Genomic DNA, 25,379 nt, shown 5'->3' with positions numbered 1-25,379 from the left:
TGCCCAGTATTTTCCTTGGTCCTACGAGGTAATGTAGGCATTCAAAGGATAGCAAGCTACATAATTTTGAGGGGACTGTGCAAAAAATAATAGATTTGTGTGTGCTTCTGTGTGTACATAAACGTGTATTTCAGACAGCAATAGACTTCACAAATATTTATATAAATACATACACAATATATATGCCTGTAAATTCTATTTCTGTCTGATTTCTGAGCTGTAATGTATCATTCTGATCCCATCACAGGAGACAAATGGTTACTCTGGCTCAGACATAAAACTCGTGTGCAAGGAGGCAGCCATGAGACCAGTGAGGAAAATTTTCGATGCTCTCGAAAATCATCAGCCAGGTACCTCAGCTCTGAGCAGAGCATCCAGCCTGGGAAACGCTGGTTTCCTGCTGTAATTGTTGGAATGAATATTCTAACTCCAGCAGGTGGAGCTCTGATATTTGCCTGGAGAAGTTTTAAACTCTGCAGTTCCAAACCCTCTAAATCTCTAAAAATCAGGGCTTCTTTTAAAGATGTCAATATCTGTGCTCTCAGCATAAATACAATTTTTAATTTATCTCACTACATTCAGTATGTTGTTTTCCTACAATAAGTGTTGAACTAGGCATGGATATAGAAGAGTGTCTTTTGGCAACAGTAACAGGATTTACCCAATTCCCTTGTCTTTAGGTAACAGTAACTTGGCTATGATCCAACTGGACACAATCACAACAGCCGATTTCCTGGATGTGATCACCCACACCAAGCCATCAGCAAAGAATCTAAGCCAGAAGTACTTGGCTTGGCAGAGAGAATTCGAGTCAGTCTGACAGCAAAAAAACAAACCAAGCCCAAAATCAAAAACCTCCAAGCCATTTGTCATCCAAAGTGACCTCCAAAGGATCAAATGGTGATGGAAGAAGGAAGTGCTGTTGTTTCAAGGAAAAAAATGCAGTGACAAGTGTCAGAGGGAAATACTTACTTTCAAAATGGAAGGGTGGGAGAAGGGGTGGTGGTTATTGTTTATTCAAAAAGTTCTTGGAATTAATGTGATGGCAGCTCCTATGCACAAAAGCCCCCAGCCTTAATTTTATATATAAAGCGTTAAAAGATTGATTGATTCTCAGTCTTTATTCATGACAGATTTTGGGTAGAACTGGAGCAAAGTCTAAAAGCAGACAGACAATTAGTGTAATTCTCCATTTATGACACTCAGTAGAGCACCACAATCAGTGTAGCCTTCCCAGCAGAGACCTGCATCCTTCTTAAGGAAACACAAAATAGGAGTTTTCAGTGAAATTCAGGACCTTTGCAGGGCATGTAAATTTGGCTAGCTTGTCACGGTTTTCAGCTGAGTTCAAAGCCTTGAAGTGTTTTACTTTCCTGTTGGTTTTGGGTATTTTCAAGGTGAAAAGGGCAATGAATTAGGGAAAAACTGCAGAAAATCAGCAAATTTAGGATAATTAACTGGAAACTATATTGCTGGCTACCCACTGGTTTGCAGCCAGCCATAAAACAGAATTGCAGAATCCCAGGATGGGGTCAGGTTGGAAGGGGCCAGAGAGGGTTACATCTGGTGCCACCTCCCTGCTCCAACAGGGCCATCCCAGAGCACAGGGCACAGGATTGTGTCCAGAGGGCTCTGGAATATCCCTGGTGAGGGAGACTCCACCCTTCCCCATCTCTGCCCAGGGCAGAAGTTGTGCCTCCTGTGCAGGGGAATTGCTGGGCTCTGTCCCCGCCCGTGGCTCTGGTGCCATTGCTGTGCCTGGAGCAGAGCCTGGCTCTGCTCTGCCCCTCCCTGCACACAGGGACACCCAGTGTGGGAAGACAGATTAGGGATAGTTCTGAAGGCAATCTTGCCCCCCTTACACTGCAGCTGTGTTAATTATCAAAGAGTGAACAGCCTTGCCCTCACAACTATGGGTGTGATAAAAGAGTGAGTTAGCTGGGAGAGGAGTCAGTTAGAGTCTGCTGGCTGTGCTGTGAGGAGGAAAGGACAGGAGGTTGTGCAAGGGACAGAAAGGGTAAGGTAGCTGTGCCAGGGACAGGAAGGAGTGAGGTGGAAATGCAGAAGGAAGGTAGAAGAAGGAGAGAAAGAGCCAGAGGTGTGGGTGTGTGGAGCTACTCATGGGACTGCAACATAGAAAAAGTATGAAAGACTTTTAGATAATGAGGTACTGATACTTGGAGCCCCCTGAAGTTTTTAAAGGAGCACTCTTGAGTGCTGTGGCCATCTCTGAACAAAGATGACAACCCAGGGCTGAGGGCCCCTCTCACTGCCCTGAACACCCCCAGCTCCCCCAGCCTGTCCTCCTAAGAGAGCTGCTCCAGTCCCTTCCTCAGGTGTCACCCTCTCCTGCCCTGTGGATGCTGCAGTGAGCAGGGCAGGGCAGTGCCAAATGTCCCCCATGCTGGACTGTCCTGCTCACACACGTGGCCAGGTGGGCAGCCAGTGCTCTTCTCATCAGAAATTCCAACATGTCATTTTTTCAGGCTCCAGGTCCTATCACTGCCTTCTCTCACCATCCTTCTTGCCCAGCAAGCCCCTTCCCCTCCATGCAGTTCTCCCTCTGTTTCCCTTGGGCTGGTGTGTGTCTGCATTCCAAGCACCAGGGTTGTGCATGCTTTCCAGCGCATTCCAGGATGTGCTTTTAATTCCTGCATCAGTCACACATTATTGGGAGTCTCCAAGGGAAAATGTCTTCACAGAATTTTGCTGATACATCTCCCTGTTCCTGCACCTGACTGACCCCAGGCCACAGAGCTCCCTTACATCCTTCCAAGCAGGGATTCAGAATTGCTGGCACAAAACCCAGATGTATGAATTTACACAAAACTGAAGCTGGCAGCACAGGGGCCTACAGACACTATCTAAAAATGGCTTCTGTTCCTCAGAGGTCACTTCTCCCAGGCAGAAAGTGACACGATGAAAGGAAACCACCTCAAGTTGCACCAGGGGAGGTTCAGGTTGGATATTTGGAATTATTTCTTCCTAGGAAAGACTGTCCAGCCCTGGCACAGCTGTCCAGGGCAGTGGTACTGCCCCCATCCCTGCAGGGGTTTAAAAGCTGTGTGGATGTGGCACTTGGGGACACAGGGGTCAGTGGTGGCCTTGGCTGTCCTGAGGAATGGTTGGACTCAATGGCCTTACACTTTTCCAGCCTAAATGATTCTATGATTTATTCTTGTGTTTCTACTGCAAAATCTCCTCCATCCACCCATTCTGTTCCTGGCAGAGACTAAATCTGAACAAAGTAACTACCCACCAAGGGAGGCTGCAGAGAGACCCTGTCATATGTGAGGAATTCATTCATCACCACGGTTTTGTTTAACAAGAACGAGCATGGCTCATTAACACAAAACTGTATTTTCAATAAGGTTAATACTCCAGTAATGCATAATTACAATATAATAATTTAACACACAGGAGCACTGTAAAACAACTGTAAAGGACTTTGATTATTACAGTTTGCAAATGGACCAGAAAAGCCATTTACCATCATTACAAAGTTGGTTCATATTGGGGGATGTAGTGCATAAGAAAAGCATTGCACGCTACAGAATTAAATTTCATTTTACAGCTCTGCTAACCAACTGTAAAAACTGGAATCTGTCCCCATGGCTTGTGAAGGATTTTTTCCATAACATTAAAAAGAACAAAAAAATCCCCAACAACAGTGAAATTTTGCAACTGTAGCATTAATAGGACCCTGCTGAAGCCTAATTTTAAAAAGTCACAGTCTCTAAGGCATTTAATACCAGAGTTTTGTTTCTGTATCATTCTTTTTAATAACAGTATCTAATTAAAACATCTGTAAAATGCTGACAGTTTTTAATTTTATGTAAAATTTGAAAAGCAAATAACAGGATCTGCTCTAATGAAAGACAGCCACAGTAGTTATTATTAAGCAATGGTGGTATTTTCATTTAAGAGTCACTTCTAAATGTGCACAATCTCTACCTTTAAGTCAGAGCAGAGCAGAAACATCAGTGAAATCATCAGAGGCCCACTGAGGCTCTGCTGGTGTTTGAGCTTTATTTACTTGAGCATTTTCAGTGCATGTTTTCAGCTTAACTTGTTCTGCAGAAGGTGACGCCTTCCAGACGGGGCTTTTCATCAGGAATCCTTTGAAAAGTGAAAATAAGAAAACACTGCCACACTCCCTGTGTGTGCTGGGCACACATGGATCCCCTGCCCCTCACAGCCCAGGGTGGTTTCCGATGGATGCCACGCATGCACTGATCTTGGGACCTTAATTTTTGAAGCAAGAATGAAGGAAATGGTGTGAAACAGATGTTTCTTCAAGCTAGCTGTTCCCTTTCTCACAGCATCTGCTTCAGGATATGTTCCACTGCCTCTGGGAAATTCTCACAGGTTAAGTAGGGAGGCGGGTTGATTTTGTCTTCATCTGCTGGACGGTATTTACCTGTAACAGATTAAACCCAAAGATCCCTTTAACAAACTCCTCTGAGTACCCCTTATTTTTTCTTTTCCTCCTTAGAATTACAGCCTTGTCATAGCAGTACCAACTAGGAAAATGCCCATCTAGGCAAAATCATCCCACAAGGCTTCCCTGAACAAATGCTGAGCCCTACTGGAGATTCCTCCAGGGGCAGCTGTGGACCAAAACTAGTGTTAATTGCACCAGCTCACTCTGCAGTACTGGCAAATGTCCATGTTGTAGTTTCTTAATAATAATCATAAAATCCCAGAATGGTTTGGGTTGCAAGAGACCTTAAAGCTCATCTCCTTTTACCCCCTGCCATGGCAGGGACACCTTCTACTGCCCCAGGCTGCTCCAAGCCCTGTCCAACCTGGCCTTGGGCACTGCCAGGAATCCAGGGGCAGCCACAGCCAGGGCCTGCCCACCCTCACAGGGAGGAATTTCTTCCTAAAATCTCTAACCTAAATTTCATGTCTTTCATTTTTGAAGCCAATACTCCCTGTTCTATCACTACAGTTCCTCATGAAGAGTGCCTGTCTGAAGACTCTTCTGAAGAAAAGCAGGATTACTTCCCTTAATTTTCAATGTATCACACTGTGTGGCATGAGAAGCTGCAACCTCAAAGAGACCTTACCCAGTCCACGGGTCCATCAACAATACAAACAACACCTGTCCATCCCTCCAGGTTCCAATTCCATACAAAGCAAAATGACATTTATAATGACCCATGTAATTACTGAGGAAAGTCACCAGAGCTCCTGCATGATCAGAGGTTACATTGCTGTGACTGATTTTGGCAATCTAAGATGTGACAGTAACAGTTCCCTCTGTTCTGTGACTACTGCTCTGGATTTCTAAGTCAGAGCAAAAATTCACAGCTTCAAGAGCAGCTGTCCTACAAGAGCATGCATGACTTTGGTCACCTTGCCTTCAGCTGGGGCCTGTGCTGTGCTCTAGCCCTGCTGCTTCTGCCTCTGCACCACGCCCGCAGGGATGTGCAAGCTGGGCTGTCACACAGCAGCAGGGCTGGCTCAGGGTGAGATCACTGAAGGCACCACTGTCTCCTGAAATTATTGAATCCATCGAGCACTCACCTGTCCTTACCAAAATCCCACGCATGCCCGCCTGCTGGGCACCACCAACATCATCCCTGCAGTCCTGGGACACAGCAGGAGAGCAGTGGGTTAGCGGGCACAGACACTCCCATAACCTCTTCTGCTCTGCACATCACTTAAAAGCAGCGACACAGAGTCAGATTTTTCAGCTACCCCACTGGTCACACTGTCACACGAGTGGTTTTCTGTGTGCTCTCTGCCTGATCAAATAGTGGCTGAAGCAAGAGAGAAAACCCCATGGATTATACACTAAAATCCTGTGAACTTTTAGGGAATTGTTTAGGTTGGAAAGCCCCTCTAAGATCATTGAGTCCAACCATTCCCCCAGCACTGCCCGTATCTCCAAGTGCCATACCCACACAGCTTTTAAACCCCTCCAGGCATGGGGACTTTACCAATGCCCTGGGCAGCTGTGCCAGTGCTCAAAATCCTATTTCATGAAGATTTTTTTGTCTAATATCCCATCTAAACCACCCCTGTCCCAGGCTGGGGCCATTCCCTCTCCTCCTGTCCCTGTTCCCTGGGAGCACAGCCCGACCCCCCCAGCTGCCCCTCCTGTCAGGGAGTTGTGCAGAGCCACAAGGTCGCCCCTGAGCCTCCTCTTCTCCAGGCTCAGCCCCTTTCCAGCTCCCTCAGCCTCTCCTGGGGCTCCAGCCCCTTCCCCAGCTCAATTTTCTCCCTAGAAATGCCAGTCCCATCCTTCGGAACCCCCCTTGGCAGGCCCTGCACAGCACGGAGGGCAGCACTGCAGTGCCGGGCAGGTGGGGAGGGCTTTGTGCCCACGTACATCTCCAATCATGACGGCCTCCTCGGGGGCACAGCCGGTGCCCCGCAGAGCCTCCAGGAAGAAGGTCTTCTCTGGCTTCCCCACCACGGTGGCCTTGGTGTCCGTCGCGTACTCCAGCCCTGTCACAAAAGGCCCGGGTCCCAGGCACAGGCCGTCCTTCTTCTTGAAGTACCTGGCTTTATGGATGGCTATGAGAGGCGCCCCATCCAAAATTAACCTGAAGAATGAATGAAAGAAGAAGAGAGTATAAAAATTGTATTAAAGGAATTATATTTACAATTGAAGGCCTGAAGCGGCTTTCACACAATCCCAGGATGGTCTGGGTTGGAAGAGACCTTAAAGTTCATTCAGTCCCAACCCCTGCCACGGGCAGGGACACCTTCCACTGTCCCAGGCTGCTCCAAGCCCTGTCCAACCTGGCCTTGGACACTGCCAGGGATCCAGGGGCAGCCACAGCTGCTCTGGGCACCCTGTGCCAGGGCCTCAACACCCTCCCAGGGAAGAATTTCTTACAGGTACAAGACGAATCATCTGACCTTAACTTTATATTTTAGCACTGAAGGAACTGAAGTAACAAGTTACATTAAAAAAAACTCAGAGCCATTTGACGCATTCACGTCCCTCTGAATTTCCCCGTTAACCCTGGGAGTCTGAGCAGGCTCAATCCACAGAACCTGCACCTCCTCTTTGATTCCCACATTTCTGTTATGTGCCCTGCAGGTTTTCCTCACGGCAGACACTGCATCCCCCTGTCCTGCAGCAAAGGGAAGCTGTGTAGGTGCTGTCCTAGAGGAATGCTCCTGCTCCACCAAGCACAGCAATGTTACTGCAGTCCTCCCCTCCCAAGTTCCAGTGCAACAAGAGCCCTCCAGACAGCATCTGGACTGCCAAACATTTGCCCTTTGATTTTACACCTTCTCCAGGCAATGCAGGTCATTCCAATCTTTAGCACAACAGTGTAAAACACTGGCTGTTATTCTCAGGGCAGAAAGGAGGATTCATTTTCCCCTTGAACCCTGATTTACAAAACAAAACAAAAGCCTTTGAGAAAACTAAGTCTTGCTTTGCCCCTCTTGTAAGAGGCTGGCTGAGGTGAGCTGGATTCTCCTTGGAGGATGTCTGCAGAGCAGCCAGGAAGCTCTGAGCAGAACATAAATGATATTTCATTTCACTTAATTATCACAAAACACTCCTATTGAATCAATGCATTCTGAAGCAAGCTGAACAAGAAGAGAGCCGGGTTGCGTTTCTGTGAGCAGCCAGACATGTTCACGATGGGAGGATGCCTCTAGGACATAGAAAAATTTAATTTGACAACATCACCACAACCACTATGTTCAGCAGTTAGCAGGAGAGATCTCACCTGAGAGAATTCTTTCAAATGTGGCATCAAAATCCCACTTACACAGGAAGAGGAATTTAGTCTCACTCATTTCAAGTGGTGCCTGGAGAACGGCCAAACTCTGTGTATTTCGTTTTGGGACTCATGTTGGGTTAGATTTACCTAAGTTAATGTTGGGTGTCAATGGAATAGTTGCCTACCACATAATTAGTCAGCCTGGGCTCCTCACAGTTGGTGCAGAGGAAAAGGCACACCTAGGGCACAGTTCAACTGTCCTATTTTAAGCACTATTAGGTAAAAAAATGCCCTGAAGTGCCTCCCTTATCCCTCCAGAGCCCATTTCACCAGCACAGACACAGGAACCTGTGCTTAGATACCGGCATTTAATCAGATTCACCTCAGAGTTCTGCAATCCCAATCCAATTCCACTTTCAATGCAAATCCCAAGAGACTTAATTATCTGAGCAGTAGCGGAAAAGGAATAGGGCAAGGCTTAATAAGAAGAGAATGTGCCAGTGGTCAGTGTTTCCATCAGGCCTAACAGAACTGATACCAGCAAAACTTTTATCCCCTGCAGAGGACTGGGGGAAACACCCAGAACAAATCAGTGAGGTGTTACAGGTCAGACAGAGCCCATCCTGGGTTTTCCTAAGTGCCCTGGTGATCAGCCCAGCAAACAATGGATATTATTCAACAACTAATATATTCAGGACACAAATAGGAATCAGTAAAATGATGTAAGCATTGGGATACTCAACAGGTTAAGCTCATGCAGTTGTGACATTAAGAGTCCGCTCATGACCCAAAGTAAAACTCCAAAATCAATATCTTTGGCAAGGTTCATTAACGAGGCAGACAGGGTCGGTTTGGGTCAACATCGGTTGATGTAACATAGAACTGGCAGCAGGTGAGGACAGCATTGGCCTCCTGCGCCGAAGAAACCTCCCTAAGACAGTGGTGGGCAGTAATTGATACTCCGTCTTTAAATTTTATGGTTATTAAGACAGGTTAAGGTGTCTGATATCAGGGTTTTCACCGGATTTCAAGGTGCAGAACTGTGTGGAAGCCACCATCCCGTGAGCAATCATACACATCACCAGGGCTACACTCAGCTACAGGCTCACATCCAGTGTCTGAAAGCTGAAGGCTTTTGTATTGGACTGTGTAACCTAGAAATGTGTATGGCATTTCATCTGTTGAAGGCTGGGTTTTTCTAGATGTTTTGTCCTTCTCTTGTCCCTCCAGGGGGAGGGAGGAGGATGCCTTCTTATAATGGCCCAGCCATTAGAGCCAGGTGGGGCAGTGTTTCTTATCTCTGTCACCACCCCTCCATCCCCCAGAGGGACATCTTCTGATAATGGGCCATTAGGGCCCACCAATGACAGGACACATTCCATCATCCCATTGTGAGATGCTCCACAGTGGGGAGGAGCCAGCTGTTCCCAGCTGCATAAAAACTGGGATTGAAGGACACAAGAGATCCTGTTTTTTCCACTGAATATGTGGAGGAAGACTGGACCCATCTCATCACCACTGGACTTTCTACAGGACCATCTTTACTCCACAAAACCACATCTGTTACTCCAGGAGGATTTATCTGGACTGCTTCCAACACCCTGACCACCAGGGTGCCAGCTCGTATCCCTGACTCTGTCAGGGGTTTTTCCAGGATCTTTGTTTGGTTCCTTGCTTGGTTTTTGTTGTTGTTGTTGTTTTGGGGGTTTTTTGGGTTTTTTTGGTACTACTACATTTGTATTTTCCTTTTTATTTTTAACATTCCTGATAAAGAATTGTTACTGCTATTCCCATATCTTTGCCTGAAAGCCCCTAATTGCAAAATTATAATCATTGGAGGGAAGGGCAGGGTTTACATTCTCCATTGCAAGGGAGGCTCTAATTTCCCCCGGCAGACAACTGTCTTTCAAAACCAAGACAGCTTTTTAGGTTAAAATCAAGAGTGTGGAGTCAAGCCAGAACCAGAGAGAAGGACTCATGGTTCTGCACCCACTGTTGCAGCCTGGCTCATGGACGGTCACAGACAGAGTCTAGCTGACTCACCCCTTCGCCTAGAGGCAAAAAGAGCACTAAAAATAAAACACTCAAGATCAGCTCCACAGTCCACCAGGCCTGACAAGTTGTGCTGGCCACTCCTGAACAGAAGACACTGCTGGATATCCTGCATCAGGTAGGTAAGGAATAATCTGCCTTGAACACTGGATTTCCTTCTCTATAGCACACAGGCTCTGAAGGCTGGGCTTTGAAAACACAATCTGCCTCTCCTCTTGGAAAAGAGGAAGCAGCTTCAGGCTGTGCCAGGGCAGGTACAGGTTGGACATGAGGAGGAATTTCTCCATGGAAAGGGTGGCCAGGTATTGGAAGCGGCTGCCCAGGGAGGTTTGGAGTCCCCATCCCTGGAGTGCTGTTGTATTAATCCCCCTGGGCCAAATCCACACAGGCCCAGGAGTGCCCAGAAATGTGAGGATTGAATTAGAACCTTCAGAGAAACTAAAATACATGAATCCACACAGACATGAGGTAGAAGTGCAAGTTTAGTTTTAAATAAATAGAGGATTTTTAAGTGCCTTAGTAAACAAGAGACTGAATCGGTCAGCAAGAAAAAGCCCTAAAGCCTAGTTTAAAGTTCAAGTAGCATTGCCTTTTGCAAAGTTAAATTCTAGTCATAACAAAAACAATGCAGCCTTGCTAAACATTCTTAGAACTGACAGAGCTATATGCGAAGAACTTGTGCAAGAAACTGTGAATACTGTCACACATCAATCTTAACTTAGGATTGGTCCAGCAAGACTGTAGGAAATTCATGTAGGCACCTGACTGGACAAAAACAGAATAAAATGCACTACTTTGAGAACTCTAGGATGCTCACGAAACACCACAAATGCCATTGTTGTTGCTGCTGATGCGACTGCTACTGATGAGACAGGACACAGACCATGGGTGCTGTCACTGCTGCTGTTGCTGCTTCTGCTTGGGACTTTATGTTAGAAGGCTTCTGCACACTGCTGCAGACCCTGATAACTTTGCCTTCATGAGACTGATTTAGCCATGCAATAAAGAACTTTGTTTTTACAACCGCCCAGCTTCTAGTCTTCAGTGAAGACATGTCAAAATCTCAATACTGGAGGTGTCCAAGGAAGGCCTGGACATGGCACTCAGTGTTCTGGGCTGGTGACAAGGTGGGGGGCAGGCACAGCTTGGGCTTGGAGGTCTTTTCCAACCCAAATAATTCTGTGAATTCTTCCCCACATTGCTGATTTTGTATATTTCCCCTTGATGAGTTGCTAACTCTTTCCCTCAGGGACAGCTGTGGCTGTACTTCTGCAGTTTATTTAGACTGAAAGCTGTAAAAATGAGGTCTGGACTGCCTGAAGATCCTGGTGAAGAACCCAAATCCAGCAAGATTAGTGCTTCCCTCACACACTGCATAACGTGTGATATTCCTACCACCCTTTTCTTCCCAGAAAGAGAGCCCAGCACAAGTCAGCCCCCACCCCACGCCCCGCCAGGGGCTGCCTTACCTAAAGGCTCTGTTCATCATCTCGTAGTGGAAGTGCTCAGGAGCCAGTCCCACCACCACTGCATTGGGGTTATCTGTGCCAATCCCTGGGAAACCAGAACAAGACTGAGCAGACAGGATTGAATTCACATTTAGCAGCCCACAGTCAGCAAAGTGCATTTAATCACTTTAAGGCAAAACCAAGCATTTTTTGACACAGTCATATCACAGAGACTGCTTTTATATATTTTATAGATGAAGAAAGCATCTCTGGAAAAGGTGCTGGTCCATCCAGACTGTTCCATCCTCCAGGAGCTGGACAGTCTTAACAGCAGCTGTGAGATGATTCTGCCACCACTCCCACTGAAATGCAGCAGGAAAAATCCCTCTTTTAATTGAATGACTGCTTGCCATCTGAGAAACCCTCTCTACATATATTTATGTATTGTGTATATATATTATGTGTAAGACAGCAAATCAGGAACTCAAGTGAATCCCATCCAGTTTTTCGATTCCCTCTAGTCACAGCAAACTCCACTGACTGTTGTTCCACGCATCAGTGTGATTCTGACAATAAAGATGGCACTGCAGCACGGCCCAGAAGTTGTTACCTTATATAAAGACTGGGCTTATCTGGCAGGTGTTTTTCCAACGTGGATTAGTGCCCTTGGGAACAGCTCCACTGCAGCCCCACCCCTGGACAGAACCAGCAGTGGAAGCAGAGTAGGAGCAGCAGGAGGGTTTTACTAATGGCATGTTATCAGCTGCATCCTGCACTCACTGAGGATCTCGTTCCACCTTCAAACACACCCTCCGCACCTTTACCAGGACAACCAGAGCTCCTGGCTGGCTCTGCTGGCTAAGGCCTCCTGCTGCATGTCCCTCAGGTGGCTCAGCCAGCAAACATCCACTCAGAGGTGCCACGGTGGATTCGTGACACCATTCGAGTCCTTAAACCAGGAAAAGGATTCCTTCATCCACCTGTGACCAACTTTAGTAGAGAGAGTAGCCAAGAACAGCTCAATAGCAGCCACTAACAGGAATTTAAAGCACTCTCCACCGTACTTAAATGTTCCAAGAGCAGCACTGAGGAAACGTGAGCCAAAGCAAAAACAAACCAAACAACCCACTCCAGACCCAAGCAATGTAGGTGATGCACCAGCGAGCCCCCGTGATACCTCTGTCTGTGCCATCTTTTACAAAATTAGCATCAGCTCCTGAAAAACTGATGGAAAGATCCCCAAAACCATGCAGACTGAGCTGATTTAAATGCTGACAGTGAAAGAGCTGCTGCTGCCTCTGCTGTTTCTCACCCAGGAAAGCTTTCCTGGGAGCACAAACACAGAATATTGCTGGGGGCACATTTCTCTGGATATGATGTTAGGCAGAACAGATTACCGGGTCTCACGGCTCTCACAGAGGCTTTTCTCCCGAACACTGACCTCTCTGAAGATCTCTGACCAGACTATGGCACCAAAACTTAACAGGAAATTCCTAGATCCTGGCAAGATTAGACCCTACTTAAATTACACAGCCAAAAGATTTCAGTTTGTAAGGCAAGGTTAGGGCAAGACATCCATACTTCTCCCGCCTTGACTTTAAATAAAAAAAAAAAATAAGTGTACACTGTACAGTTTTGGACTCTGAGTATGCTAAAAGTGTGGGTATCTTTGCTACTTCTGATGTCCAAGCGAGAACACGTTGTTTTCTGCTCCCCTTACTGGTGAGGGAGGGAAGTGGGAACATCTGAAAGCAAAGCAGGTTTTAACCAAGTCTTCAGGGATGACAATTTTGAGGAGTCAGGGCAATGAACCTTCTGTCACCAGTGAAGGCATCCAAGGGGTGAAACCTAAATGCTCAATTTAAGATAAGCAATAACTGCCTGGAGATTTTGCATTTAATAATAATCTGTTAGCAGAGAAACAGCCTGCTGTGTGTGCCTACACACTGTTTTTTCAGCTCTTCATGAGTAAAACCTCTGTTGGAAGTCAGGTATTACACAAATGGACACACCCTTGCTATTAAAAAAAAAAATCAGCACCAGTAGGTCCAATAAAACACCAATGACCTGGTGATAACTATTACTTCATATTTTACATTGGAAACTAATTATATTGAGTTTTACCTGAATTCCTGACTATTTGAAGGCCTTGGCTGCCATTTCCACCGCTCCTCAAGAAGATACAACTTCAGGCTGTTTGATGTCTGATTAAAAATGAAGAAATCACCCTGCAAAATTCCACATTTCAGGCTCCACCGTGGCGGGTGGTCTATAGGTGACCGAGAACACGTTTCCTTAGCTGCTCACTAACTGCCCTTCGTTAATCAGCTGTTTCCTGAGCACCTCACCTGTGAAATCAGGCAGGGCCTTGTTGTCCACCAGGAGCAGGGGCCGCACCTGCTGCTGCTCCAGGAGGTTCCTGGCTGCTGTCAGGGAGGTGAAGATCTCGTGCTCCGCGATGTCGAACCCCAGCCCCGTCAGCCTCTCCAGCAGGTCCCTCTTGCTCTCCTTGGTGGTGTTGGTCACAAACCGGACGGTCACCGGGGCACCGCGCAGCCTGGGGTGGGGACAGAGGGGGAAACTGGGCACAGGCTCCTCCTTTTCTCACATCTGTGCTTCTCTCTGGGGCTAAAAACAGGCCGAAAAGACCACGCAGAGGACTTGGTGCCATGCAAACAGTTCTGTGATGCAGAACAGGCAGCAGGAATTACGCCTCCCAGAGCAAGACAAGTCATCCTCCCCTCCTCTCCTTCATCCACCACAAAAATTCCTGAGGGAAGCAGAGATTCCAGCTCCCTCTTCACAGCAGCAGCCAGCACAACCTATGATAAGTCATTTGAAAAGCCTTTTTATTCAAACTACACAATAAATAAGCCAGTCCCACTTCTTGATCAAAATAAGCAAACGGAAGAATCTTGTTGCTGAATTAATATGTTGAACTCTACTGCTGGGTGAATTTACCAGCAGCTGTGGCTCGTTCAGGATGCTCCAGGAGCCTGTGCTACCTTGGTGGTGGTTTTATGTCAGCTTCTGCATCCATTTCCCTCTTTCCTGAGGAACACCAGCACCACATAAAACCACGTTATTGCCCTGTGCTGACAGTAAATGCTACCAAACAATCAAATAATTTTAAGTGACAGTTTCAACAGCTCTCCCTTTAATTACTCCCCCACCATCACTTTCTCTGTTGCTATAGGAACAAACACAGGCACCAGGACTGTGTGGAGAGCATCAGAATAAAGTTGGAGACTTGCTTGCACCTGCCACTTCCTTCTCCTGTTTATCTCTTGTTTTACAATGACCCTTCACAGGTATGAGGTGTTAAAAAAAAAAAACCTCTCCTGGTTGACAATACTGTAAAAATTAATATGATTTTTCCCTCTGGACCTCAACAGGGAACTATGAACACAGTAACCTTAAAATAGGCATCTCTCCATTTGCTCCCTAAGCAAGCTGCATGCCATTCCTTCCAGCTTCCCTTTGGGAAGGGTAGGGACATGGACTGGCAGAAAAGAGGGTGGGGTGGTAATTTTTTTAAAAACCTCTGAGCCAAAAGACCCAGCTGTTCTCTGACACCTGCTCTGCATGCCTGTAACAGCACATATATATTATATGGATTTTCAAGAGCACTGACTCTCACCTGGCACAAGTTCTCCCTGCAGCAGGAAACAGGGTGCAGTGAGTGAAAGGGCAGTGATGGAGTGCCCAGCGTTTAGCAGTTTTCACTTCCTTGCAATTTTACATCCTAAGGACATAATCATTTCCACCTGTGGGAAAAGCAGCTTCCTAATTCCTCTGTGAACTCTTCCTCTGAGCAACAGTCCAAAACCCTTAGCAGCCCATTCAGCTCCAGTTCTGCTCCTACACCCTGATTAATCTTTAGTGCCCCAGAATCTTAACGTGTCCTCCTTCATTCACCACAATACCACCAATCACTCTGGGATTTTTCCTCGTCCATTGCAAGATGTCTTCTCCAGGAAAACACCACAGATATTCCCGGGATTGTGTGTCCTATTTCACCACTGACTTGGTTGGAATAAATCATTCTGCTGTGCCTCAGTGTCCTTAGGCACCCCTTCACTATAAGAGAAAAGAGTTAACTTAACTGTCCTGTTTATTAATGTGTTGAAATCCCTACAAAAGAAAAAGAAAATTAGGTTGTCTACCTAGCAGAGAGAAACTTTAAAAACAGTAATAACCGAGAAAAGCCTTGTCTGAATGAAATGAGAACTCTGCAGAGGTTGCCTTGCTCCCTAGACCAAGATTTTCTGTCATCCCACTTTATCTCAGCACAGATCTAAAAGATCTGACAGAAGATCAGGTCCCTGTAGTTAAAACAGCCTGGAGGAACAACTCAGCTGAACTGATTTTGGGACAATTCACCTGAACTCTACTTGAGTAGAGTGGAGACACCTTGAACATTGGGGGTTTTATGTCTAGAAAAGGCTTAGAAAACACTGAGGAAAGCAGCAGGGGCTCAGGTGACACCGGTACCTCCACCCTTTGCTGAGTTCTCCTGGCATTAACACAGGATAAAGGATTTGGCCACCAGTCTGCTCCGCTCGTCCACCCCTTTTGTGCAAACAGCACCGACACAACCTCCCAGAGGAAACCTAAAGGAAGAAGAGGGGAAACTTGCCTTTTGAGGGCCTCCTGGGCTCCCGGCACGGCCGAGTCCTCGACGTGGAGGGTGCCATTGAGATCCACCAGCACGGCCTTCAGCGCGCGCCGCGCTGACATCGCGCCCCGGGACAGGCGAGGGGCACCTCGGGCTGCTGAGCACACAGCAGGGACAGTGACGTTTTATTATATCATATTATATTGTTGTTTTTTCACAAATATTAAAAGGCATGCTATATGCCGGAAAACTTTGCTGCACGAATATAGTTTATTTCTGCATTTCTGCAGTTAACAAAACCAAGAAATAGTAGTGCGAGACATACATGAATATACATATATTTCTTAGGCTATGGCATGGCATGTAGAATGCTTTTTTTCTTTCATGTAGCTAGCTCAGAGAGTGGTACAGATGATCAGGAAATACCCCACATTCTTGGATTATCCTGTCTGGATGAAGATACCGGTGACGGACCCCGGAACCCCAAAGGAAGGATTTATTGATCCTCTGTTATCAGGGGAGGGGGAGGACAGAACAGGAGCCCACAAGGAGGGAAAAAAGTGACTGATATGCAAAGATGGAATGATGGCAGGTCTGGAGTGGGGGGGTTGAAACCAAGAGAACATCTAAACTCAAAGGAATGTCTGAATAATGCATGAGGGTCTATGACTATGCAACGTGGTGATGCATTTAAAGAAATGTTTTCTGAGTCAGCCCTGTGCTCTTGGCTGAATGCCCAGCACCCAGCTTTTGCTTTATTCTGTCTCCTAATTGTCTTTTTATTAAACTTTTTAAGTTTTACCAAGAAAGTGAACCTCGTTTTTTCACAGACAGCACCCAGGGGTTCCACAAGCACCTCACTGCTGCCAGCACCGCTGACAGTATGAAATGGGCCCCTCTGGACTGGGGGATAAAAGGCTGGATTTAAAAAAAAAAAAACAAAAAACATAACTGATGGGGTGGTTGGGTGGGTTGTTTTTTTTTTTTCCCCAAAGGCTCTGTGGAAATCAGGTGCTGTTTGTTCCTCAAGTGCATCAAAACAAAACAGAATAAAGTTCTCTGAACGACTCAGGGGTGCTGGGGAGAGGGCCATTGGGTCTGGGATTGCTGGTTCAAAGCCTCAGCAAGAATATTTCAGCAAGTCCCACCAACACCAACAGTGAAAATAAAGATGCAGTGCTCTGGCTGTAAAGCTCAAAATGCTCTGCCAAAGTGCATATTGTTAATTTTACTTTTGTAAGAGAGACCTAGGGTGATGCAGCCCACGCCACAGCCACGCTGAGGCTGCTCGGTCACGGCAGGACTTCCAGATTTTTAGCCTGGAAGCTGTCAGGGCTCATGGATATCCAGCACCTCGAAGGGTCATTCTATGCTCTCGCAAAAGGGACAGCCAGGCAGTTTTCCTAGGGTTCCACGGACTCAGCCCAAAGTAAAAGCCAGCACTTGAAGGGTAAAGGCACCAGGGAAGGAACAGAGAGGTGATGTTTGGGTCACCTGGCTAAAGATCTGTCTCCAGAATCAAACACTTCCCCTCATGCGTGCTGCAAGCGCTGCGTTCTGCTAGGTGAACAAGCCTGAGGAGCTGTTTCTCAGAAAATGCCCAATACTGCTCCAATACAGCAAGACTTTCTGCTGTTCGTTAAACAACAATTGTCTGAAAAGGCTGAGAGAGCTGAGATTATACAAGGGAAGCTTTGGAGTCATCTGATTTTGGCCTTCAGGTACCTGAGGGAGCTGACAGGAAAGGCAGAGACTATTTCCAAGCGATGGAGGGACAGCACAGTGCCAGAGGGCAGGCACAGCTGGGATCTTGGGAAGGAATTGGTGGCTGGGAGGGTGTTGAGGCCCTGGCACAGGGTGCCCAGAGCAGTTGTGGCTGCCCCTGGATCCCTGGCAGTGTCCAAGGCCAGGCTGGACGGGGCTTGGAGCAGCCTGGGACAGTGGGAGGTGTCCCTGCCCGTGGCACTTTAAGGTCCCTTGTACCCAAACCACTCTGGGATCTGCCAGCCCTACAAGTGACCACAATTTTGTGTTCAGCTGGTTTTGGTTATAGACAACATGCAGCAAGTTTGTACTTCAAAAAAAAGCACACAGAGTAGTCAACACCGTGACCTAGGAACCTGCCCTAATAAATTTCTGTCAGTTTTATCTTTGCAGATGCTTTTATAAATGGTCATGTGAGCCTGGTGTCCCATGCACACAACACACACACACACAACAGGAAACTTTGATATTCCACTACCACTATTCCTGCTGGTTCTCTGCAATAATAAATAAAAATGCTTCTTTTACTGTACATCTGTTGATACGAAAGCCAAAGTTAAATGTTAATGACACACAGCTTGAAAACAGAACTCCTAAAGCAGCTTCATCAAGTTCAACGGAAATTACTATTATTATAACCACATCTACTACTGTTACCGTTATTTAATTTTTACCCTGCATTTCCACCGGTCCTCCTGTTCACTGTGTATTTACCTGGGAAGTACGGAAGTTATCTGCAGAGTCAGTTTCCAGCACAGCCTTATTTTAAGGAAAAAGCTGCCAAGGAAGTCCTAAAAGGCCCCCAGCACCAGGGTTTTCATAATCACATCACAACGAAAACTCACCTTGTCAGGACAAAGGGACCCCCCCAGCCCCGGTCTCTGGGACAAGGACACGAGGAACACAACAAGACACAACCTAAGGGAAAGAGGGATATATTCTATAAATATATATATGGCTATATATGTCCTTCGATGGAAGGATTCCGAAGGCACAGCGTCTGCCCCCCCGTCCTGCAAAACCCCCGTCTCGCACGGATGGTACCACCCCTTCCCGCCAGCTGACCACAGGCACGCGGGCTGGCCCATTCCCTTCCGGGGGAGGCCCGACGGCGCAGCGCTCCCCTTTCCGTGACGCGGATGGTTCCGCCCGCCCGTTCGCGGCCGAAGGCGGCGGACGCGCCCACGCGGAGGAGAGGGGGGAGCAGCCAGCGAGGCTCCCCCGGCACTGAGCCGTTCCGGCCGCCGCTGCCGCTGCGCTCTGTCCGCAGCCCGCGGGTCCTGGCGGAGCCGAGCCCGCCCGGCCCCGCCCAGCGCCAGCGCGGCAAATAAAAAAGAGAATGTAACGATTATTGTCATAAATAAATAGCGACCTCGGCCCTCAGCCGGCCTGCGGCCCATCGGCGTCCGGCAGTCGCGACAGGCAGCGCGGGGGGCAGCCCGCGGGGCCCTGAGGGCACGGGGCGCATCGCGACATGGGTATGGGAAGATAGTGAATAAATTACTCCCGTTCTGTCCATGATATCCCTATTACTGTACCTGCTACAGCCTCTTTATCCTATACATACAATGTATAATCACATCCTTTGTGGATTTGATCATAAATCGTGTAAATTATATCCCGTATATCCTATATGGACATGTTTATATCTGTAGCCATACACGATAGATATCCGTAAACGATTTATCAATACTATATCACTAATATGTATATCATGGGTATGTTATGCGCTGTATGGGTATTATATATAATAATGTATCCATATAACGATATTAATTTTACACATATATATTTATACATTATATATACACGTTACATACAAAATACGTTGTAATATCCATATATGGATATATTATACATATAATGTATCCATAATAACTAGTATATATTTTTATATAGATATATACATATAGGATATTGGGAAGAAATTTTTCTCATTATATATATACACAATTAAATATTTTAAATTACATCCATAATATGTTCCATACTGAATAATCCACTTATATCCATATATGAATATATATATTTTTATACTTATAATTCTACATTTATATGTGTGTATGTATCCTTGTAATAAGAATTTTAATCTATAGACATACTAATTTTATATGTTTTATAAGCTATTACTAAGGTGTGGGTGTGTGTATATATTAAAATATATATATATGTGTGTGTAATAACTTTATTTTGCATGCTCCTTGGTTTTTTTGCCGTTTTAGCCGCAGAGCCGTCCCAGAAGTGCTGGAAGCCGCGTGAGGGGACAGCAGCAGCGTGGTTATTCCCCGGCTGACCCTGCACTTCCCTGGCCCTCTCCCTGCTCGTTACCTGATCCTCAGCTGCTGCCCCACTTTGACTCGCTATTTTTCACCTGCCAGGTGAAACTCGTCCCGGTTTTGCCTCCAGCGCGGGATTCCCGCTGCTCCTTCTCCCTGCACGTGCCCATCCGGCTCTGCCCGTGTGCCTGCAGCCCCTCTGGAAGCACAGCAAGGAGGAGGAAAAATCACTTTTCACCCGTTTTATTTTGAAGCTGCAGCTTGCAATCTGTAGTACGGGCTTTTATTTCAGTAAGAACGAATGAAGTTTTGACAGCCAGCGGGTTACAGACACGCCGCGACTCAAAGCGTGCGGAACTCGCTCCCGGAGCCGCGGGAACATCGACCGCCGCTTTTCTTTCCAAAAAAAAAAAAAAAATTTCACAGGAATACAAAATGTTACACACACACACAGAGAGCCCCGTTTCCACGAAAGACAGATCTGTGAAAACAGCCGAGCCAGGCTGTACCCTCGTCACCTCCGACTGACACAGAGATCGTCATAAAGAAATTACTTCTAACAGATCCGCACGTTTTGAAATTTAAAGATCCTGAAGATGCCGTTCTGCCTCCGGACAGCCACGCTGCCACGTCTCATTGGGCTTGCTACAAAAACCAGAATACAGCTCCACAGCAGAGAGGTGACACTGCCAGGTGCCACAGGGACGAGGGAAGAATTAGGTATTTCATGTAAGAGCAGTAACTCTGGTATCTGGAAGAGGATGAAGCAGAGTTTTGAGATATCCCCACTGTACACAGAGAGAGAGCTAGGAGAGAGAGAGTGCTTAACATGGAAATTCAGGATTTATTTACAAAAATCACTAAGAAGAAAAGGAAACAACATAAAACTTTCCTCCTGGATGTACGTTACTCTGCAAAAAACTGTGATTGAAGATCATTGAGTGCATTTACATGTTTTACAGATTCTTCTTCATATACAACAGTGTGTACGCTTTAGTCATCAAGATGTTTGGAGAAGAGACGATTGACTAAGCTGCTTTAAAATAATGAAACTGCCAAGTTTTCCTTGGCCTCCCCTCTTTAAAATTAAACACTTCAGCAGAGAAACAGACAAAGAACTCCATCTTCTCTAAAAAGCTACATGAAAATCACCTTTTCCAATTCAGACCGAACTCAGCAGTCTTGAATTCAGACTGGTACCAAAGCAACTTGGAAGCATTCTCTGCGACAGAACTGCAAAGTTACACACACAGCTGCACTTTCAAATTTAACAAACGATGATGATGATGGAGGGCAGGGGAAGGAGCAGTAACAGAAGAGGCTGCAAATTCGCAGGTTTTTCACAGAGTAATGCATTTGAAAAGCGCAGGGTATTCCCCTCCCACGTCTCCCAGGAAGCTCAGAATACAAATGGTTCCCCCACTTCGATCACAGTAATCACCACGCAAAAGTTTAATACATATTTTAAAAAGTATAATAACAATCCTTGACAGAAGAGTAACAAATGTTAATCACTAATATCCCCAAAGTTAACACAGTTACCCAGCTTTAGATACAGCTTTTTTTTCTAATTTTTTTTTTTTAATTTTGCACTGCAATTGCACTTGCATTTTCAACTGACTTTACCATGAGTATGAACTACTGATTTGAACACAAAAATCCCCAATCAAAGCAGGAAGATTCAGCTTTCAATGTTGAATCAGGACTGAATCAGGACTTTACCCAGCTGGTTTTATCTCCCTCCATATCACAGCTGGACTTCAATCCTTTCTAACAAGTATCCTTTACAACATGTTTCCAGAGCCCAATTCATATTCTCTTAAACAGTTCCGTGGTAGTAATTGAAACGAAAACAAATGCCTTGTTATTTTCCTCAATTTAAAAACAAATTGGAGAGCGTACTGAAGGAAATTCATCCCTGAGTAACGAGGCATTTAAAAGCTGCATCCCGTTGCCAGTCACTGCAACATCCTATGACGTTTACTCTAATAATTAATCAACACAATGATCAGGCAGCAACAGAACTGGTCACAGTCCAACGTGTTCGCAGCGTTGTTGCATTGATCCCGTGATCCTGCTTAATGAAACTGCAAGGGAACATAAGGAAATGGGATAAATAGAAACAGTGTCTTTTTATTATTTTAAGTTGAATGTCAGATTGACAGCTAAACGGGTGCTGGATCCCAGGGAACTCAAAGCAGTGGTGGTCAGCGACTGGTTTCTTTGGATGTCCGAAGGATTTCTGCTGGGTGTCCTCAACCGAACAACAGGAGGAGAACGATTGTGATGGAGTTCAGGGCTATTAATGGCACTGCAGAGGGGGAGAAGAAAAAGAAATTAATAGTAAAAATTTTCCTTTCCACATCACAAAATGACAGAGATTCATATAACCTTGGGAGAAGGAGCAGAACTAGTCAAAATTTTAAAAATACACTTAACTTAATTTTCCTCTGCAAAGTTGTGACCAGTGGAAGAAGCCAGGCTCAAATGCTAGGATACTAGGATTAGTAGAAAGCAACTGCAGAAATATTTTTCAACAGCCTGTTTTAACTAACCCAGAGCCTTTAGTTCTGTTTTAACTTTAACACAAATAACTCTTTCTCCAAATGAAACGGAACCATCTAAAATTCAGCTTCTCCCCTTGACTTTAGAATGTGCTTTGGAATAAATGTTTTGGGTTTTACTCAGTGACAGGCAAGACAGGTTTAAGAGTTGTTACTCCCTCTCTATCATCATCTACAAAATGAATTTTTGGTGTCCTTCACAATGAAGAACTATCAGTAACTTCCAAATTAAGTACATTCTTCTCCCCGCCTTCTTCTGAGGCACATTAGCCTGGCTTGCCTTTCAGAAACCCAGGGATTACATTTCCCTCACAGGTACTTCCCATAAAACTGGATTTAGACGAGGTGATTGACACCAAGCTTCCTCCCAGCTGCCAGTTTCCAAGGGAAGGCAAAAGCTCAGCAGGAGAACCACAAGCCAGAGTCAGGGAACGTTTTTGCACTTTCACCAGAATTAGGGCGCCTTAGGTGAGGCCTGCACCCTCTTGCTGAGGGTCCAGGCCCAGAGGAAGTATAGACTAGTGCAGAAACAAGACATTACAGATTGTAATAATGATAACAATAATAGAAAATAGCAGAAAATATTGTGCCCATACCTCTCATAACGGTTCGTATCGATCGAATGAGGTTTGTCAGCTGTGCTTTAATCCCTGGTTCCTCTCCAAATCCTCCAATCCCTTGATCGCTTCCCCAGCCAACTGGGTCACATAAAAACAGACACACACGTTAGGAAAAAAAACCCCAAAACCACACAACAAATGCTGCAACTTTAACGAGCAACCTATCCTGAGTGCAGTTTATACCAACACAGACAGACAGCCCAATTAGCCTTATTTCACGGACATATTTTAATACAGTAGGCCAAAAGCTGTTAAACTTCACATTAAGCGATGACAAATACGTGTTTCTGTAAAGAAAACCCTCAGGTTTTTAATACACCACTGTCCCCTGCGTGCCCAGAGTTACACGTGAGTTTATCTGGGCTTAAAAAAAACCCCAAAAATAGCTGTCAAAATAAACTCTGGACCAACTGCAAACTGTTCACAGTGCTGGAAATAAAATAGCAAATAATTGCTGGGTGTGAAGTGATGATGCTTCAGCACTGAGAAAGGGGCCACATGAGAGAAAAATGGCCAGCACAGATTCCAAAATAGGGGTGATGATTTTTGCAACTGCTGTTTAAAAAAAGAAAAAAAATTAGAAAGTTTAAGGAAAAAAAAATTGGGAACTTTTCTGACCATAACACAAGTCCTGAAGTTTCATGATGCCCAGACACAGCATAATGTCCAGGGATTTCTAAGAGCTGCTGGCTGCAGCCCCTACCATTTTTGGGAGGAGCAGCTCTCAACACCCCAAGCTCCACTTCCCGAGCTGAGCGTTTCTTTCTCCAGAGACCACTTTTGAATGATTTTTGCTCTCTCTTTCTCATCTCCCTGACACCAGGCTGAGGGTGGTGGGCGAGTCCACTCCCTCACCAGCCTTGCCAGCTGCTGCTTCCCACTGGGATGAGCCTGGAGCTATATTCCCAACTCTCACGAGGCTGACAAGTCACCCGTCCCACTAGTCCCCACATCTCCTTTTTAATTCCAGCTGCTCGTCAGGAGGGCAGAAGAAAAGCCCAAACCCAAACGGAGCAGATCCCTGAAGCAAATATAACCGGGGAGCAGGAGAAAGGGATGCCTTTCTGCACTGCTGCCAACAATCCTGGCTCAGCCTGACGTGGAGGATTCTCCACGCCAATAAACTGGGAAACCGTGGATTACTGGCCATTTTTTTCCCCACGGCTTTGCAGATCTTTGTCTGGTGGAATTTCTGGTGGTGGAATTTCTCTGTTTCGCAGGGCTTTGGCTTCTTTCGAAGGACAAGGATGCCCAGCCCTGGGAATCCCACGGACCGAGAGGCGCCATCTCATCAAGAACCAGGCACGACAAGAAAAAAGGAAACCTTTGCACGACACCAAACACTCCGAGGCGCGGCACGAAGGGGCGTTTAAAATGGACAGGAAAAAAAAGGACAATTATTGGGGGTGGGGGGGGGTGGGGGGGGAAGAGAGCGAGACAAAGGTACGACGGAAGCGGCTGGGAATTCATCCCCAAAGCCCAAACCCAGCCCGAAGCCCAAACCCCTCCCCCGCCCGCCGCTGCTCCCACCGGCACGGAGCGGCGGCGGGGACCGCGGCCACCGCGGCCACCCTCCCAGGCCCGGCGGCCCTCCCAGCTCACCGTGGCGGAGGAAGCGCTCCTCGTGCAGCACGGCCACGGCATTGACGATGAGGAGCGAGGCCTGCAGCAGCGAGTAGAGCGTGAACGCCATGGCCCGGCGGGGCGGAGCGGGGCGGGACCGGGAGCGGCACCGGGAGCAGGATCGGGAGCGGCGCCCGCGAGAGACGTGGCGGGGCTGGGAGCGGAGCCTCCCCCTCAGGGGCCGGGAAGGGGCGTGGCCCAATGGGGCGGCTCCTTCCTTTTTAAAGGGCGGGGCGGGGCTTCCTGGGGGCGCGGCGTCTCCGCTGCTGCCGCGCGTTGGGTGCGCACGGAGGGGGCGGGGCTTTATGGGGCGGGGCTAAAATGGGGCGTCCGGCCCTATGGGGCGTGGGTTTGGGGGCGTGGCGTCGCCGCGGCGCCGTGCCGCCTTTCGGGGCGTGGCCTGACTGGAGCGAGGCCTGGGGGCGTGGCCTCCGGCTCCCGGCAGCCGCGTCCGACTCTTGGCTTTGCCCGCGGATCCCTCGGGACGCCGAATCTCTCGGAGCCCCTCGGGTCCGGCGGAACCCTGTGGACACCGGCGGGTCTCGCAGAGCTCCGTGGATCCCTCGGTGCCCCTGGGATTCCTTGGAGCCACTTGGGTCCGTTGGATCTATGGATCCCTCTGGTCAATGGATCACTTGGATGCCTGTGGATCCCTCGACTCCGTGGATCCCTCGGAACCCCGTGGGTCCCATGGAGCCCCTTGGGTCCTTTGGATCC

General features: G+C 47.0%; 3 protein-coding genes across 8 annotated transcripts in view; 1 reads left to right on the top strand and 2 right to left on the bottom strand.

Annotated features, from left to right (window-relative positions):
* The window catches only part of KATNAL2 (katanin catalytic subunit A1 like 2), a 28,913-nt gene extending 27,624 nt beyond the window's left edge, over positions 1–1,289 (top strand). For all 5 annotated transcript variants that reach the window (XM_058424032.1, XM_040090033.1, XM_040090035.1 and 2 more), the window contains 2 exons: positions 248–350; positions 681–1,289. In XM_058424032.1, the coding sequence (XP_058280015.1) occupies positions 248–350; positions 681–820 (243 nt within the window). In that variant the 3' untranslated portion in view covers positions 821–1,289. The remainder of the gene's footprint in view (positions 1–247; positions 351–680) is intronic.
* A 2,050-nt stretch (positions 1,290–3,339) lies between these two features.
* On the bottom strand, positions 3,340–18,665 carry HDHD2 (haloacid dehalogenase like hydrolase domain containing 2). Of its 2 annotated transcripts, none has more exons than XM_040090028.1 (7): positions 18,425–18,665; positions 15,837–15,972; positions 13,546–13,754; positions 11,219–11,303; positions 6,341–6,557; positions 5,533–5,596; positions 3,340–4,420 (listed from the first exon to the last, which is right to left on the bottom strand). In XM_040090028.1, the coding sequence occupies exons 2-7, from the start codon at positions 15,935–15,937 to the stop codon at positions 4,317–4,319; spliced, it is 780 nt and encodes a 259-aa protein (XP_039945962.1). In that variant the 5' UTR covers positions 15,938–15,972; positions 18,425–18,665; the 3' UTR covers positions 3,340–4,316. The 2 variants fall into 2 exon arrangements, with proteins under 2 accessions (XP_039945962.1, XP_039945963.1); XM_040090029.2 differs by having other exon boundaries at positions 15,837–15,969; positions 18,425–18,606.
* Positions 18,666–20,679: 2,014 nt separating this feature from the next.
* Positions 20,680–24,831, bottom strand: IER3IP1 (immediate early response 3 interacting protein 1). Its single transcript, XM_040090030.2, has 3 exons — positions 24,642–24,831; positions 23,016–23,117; positions 20,680–22,166 (listed from the first exon to the last, which is right to left on the bottom strand). The coding sequence occupies exons 1-3, from the start codon at positions 24,730–24,732 to the stop codon at positions 22,111–22,113; spliced, it is 249 nt and encodes an 82-aa protein (XP_039945964.1). The 5' UTR covers positions 24,733–24,831; the 3' UTR covers positions 20,680–22,110.
* Between the last annotated feature and the right edge of the window lie 548 nt (positions 24,832–25,379).

This window comes from Hirundo rustica, chromosome Z (assembly GCF_015227805.2).
Source record: "Hirundo rustica isolate bHirRus1 chromosome Z, bHirRus1.pri.v3, whole genome shotgun sequence".
NCBI classification, from domain to species: domain Eukaryota; kingdom Metazoa; phylum Chordata; class Aves; order Passeriformes; family Hirundinidae; genus Hirundo; species Hirundo rustica.
Note: the sequence above shows the minus strand (reverse complement) of the source record. Positions and strands in the feature narration are given on the sequence as shown.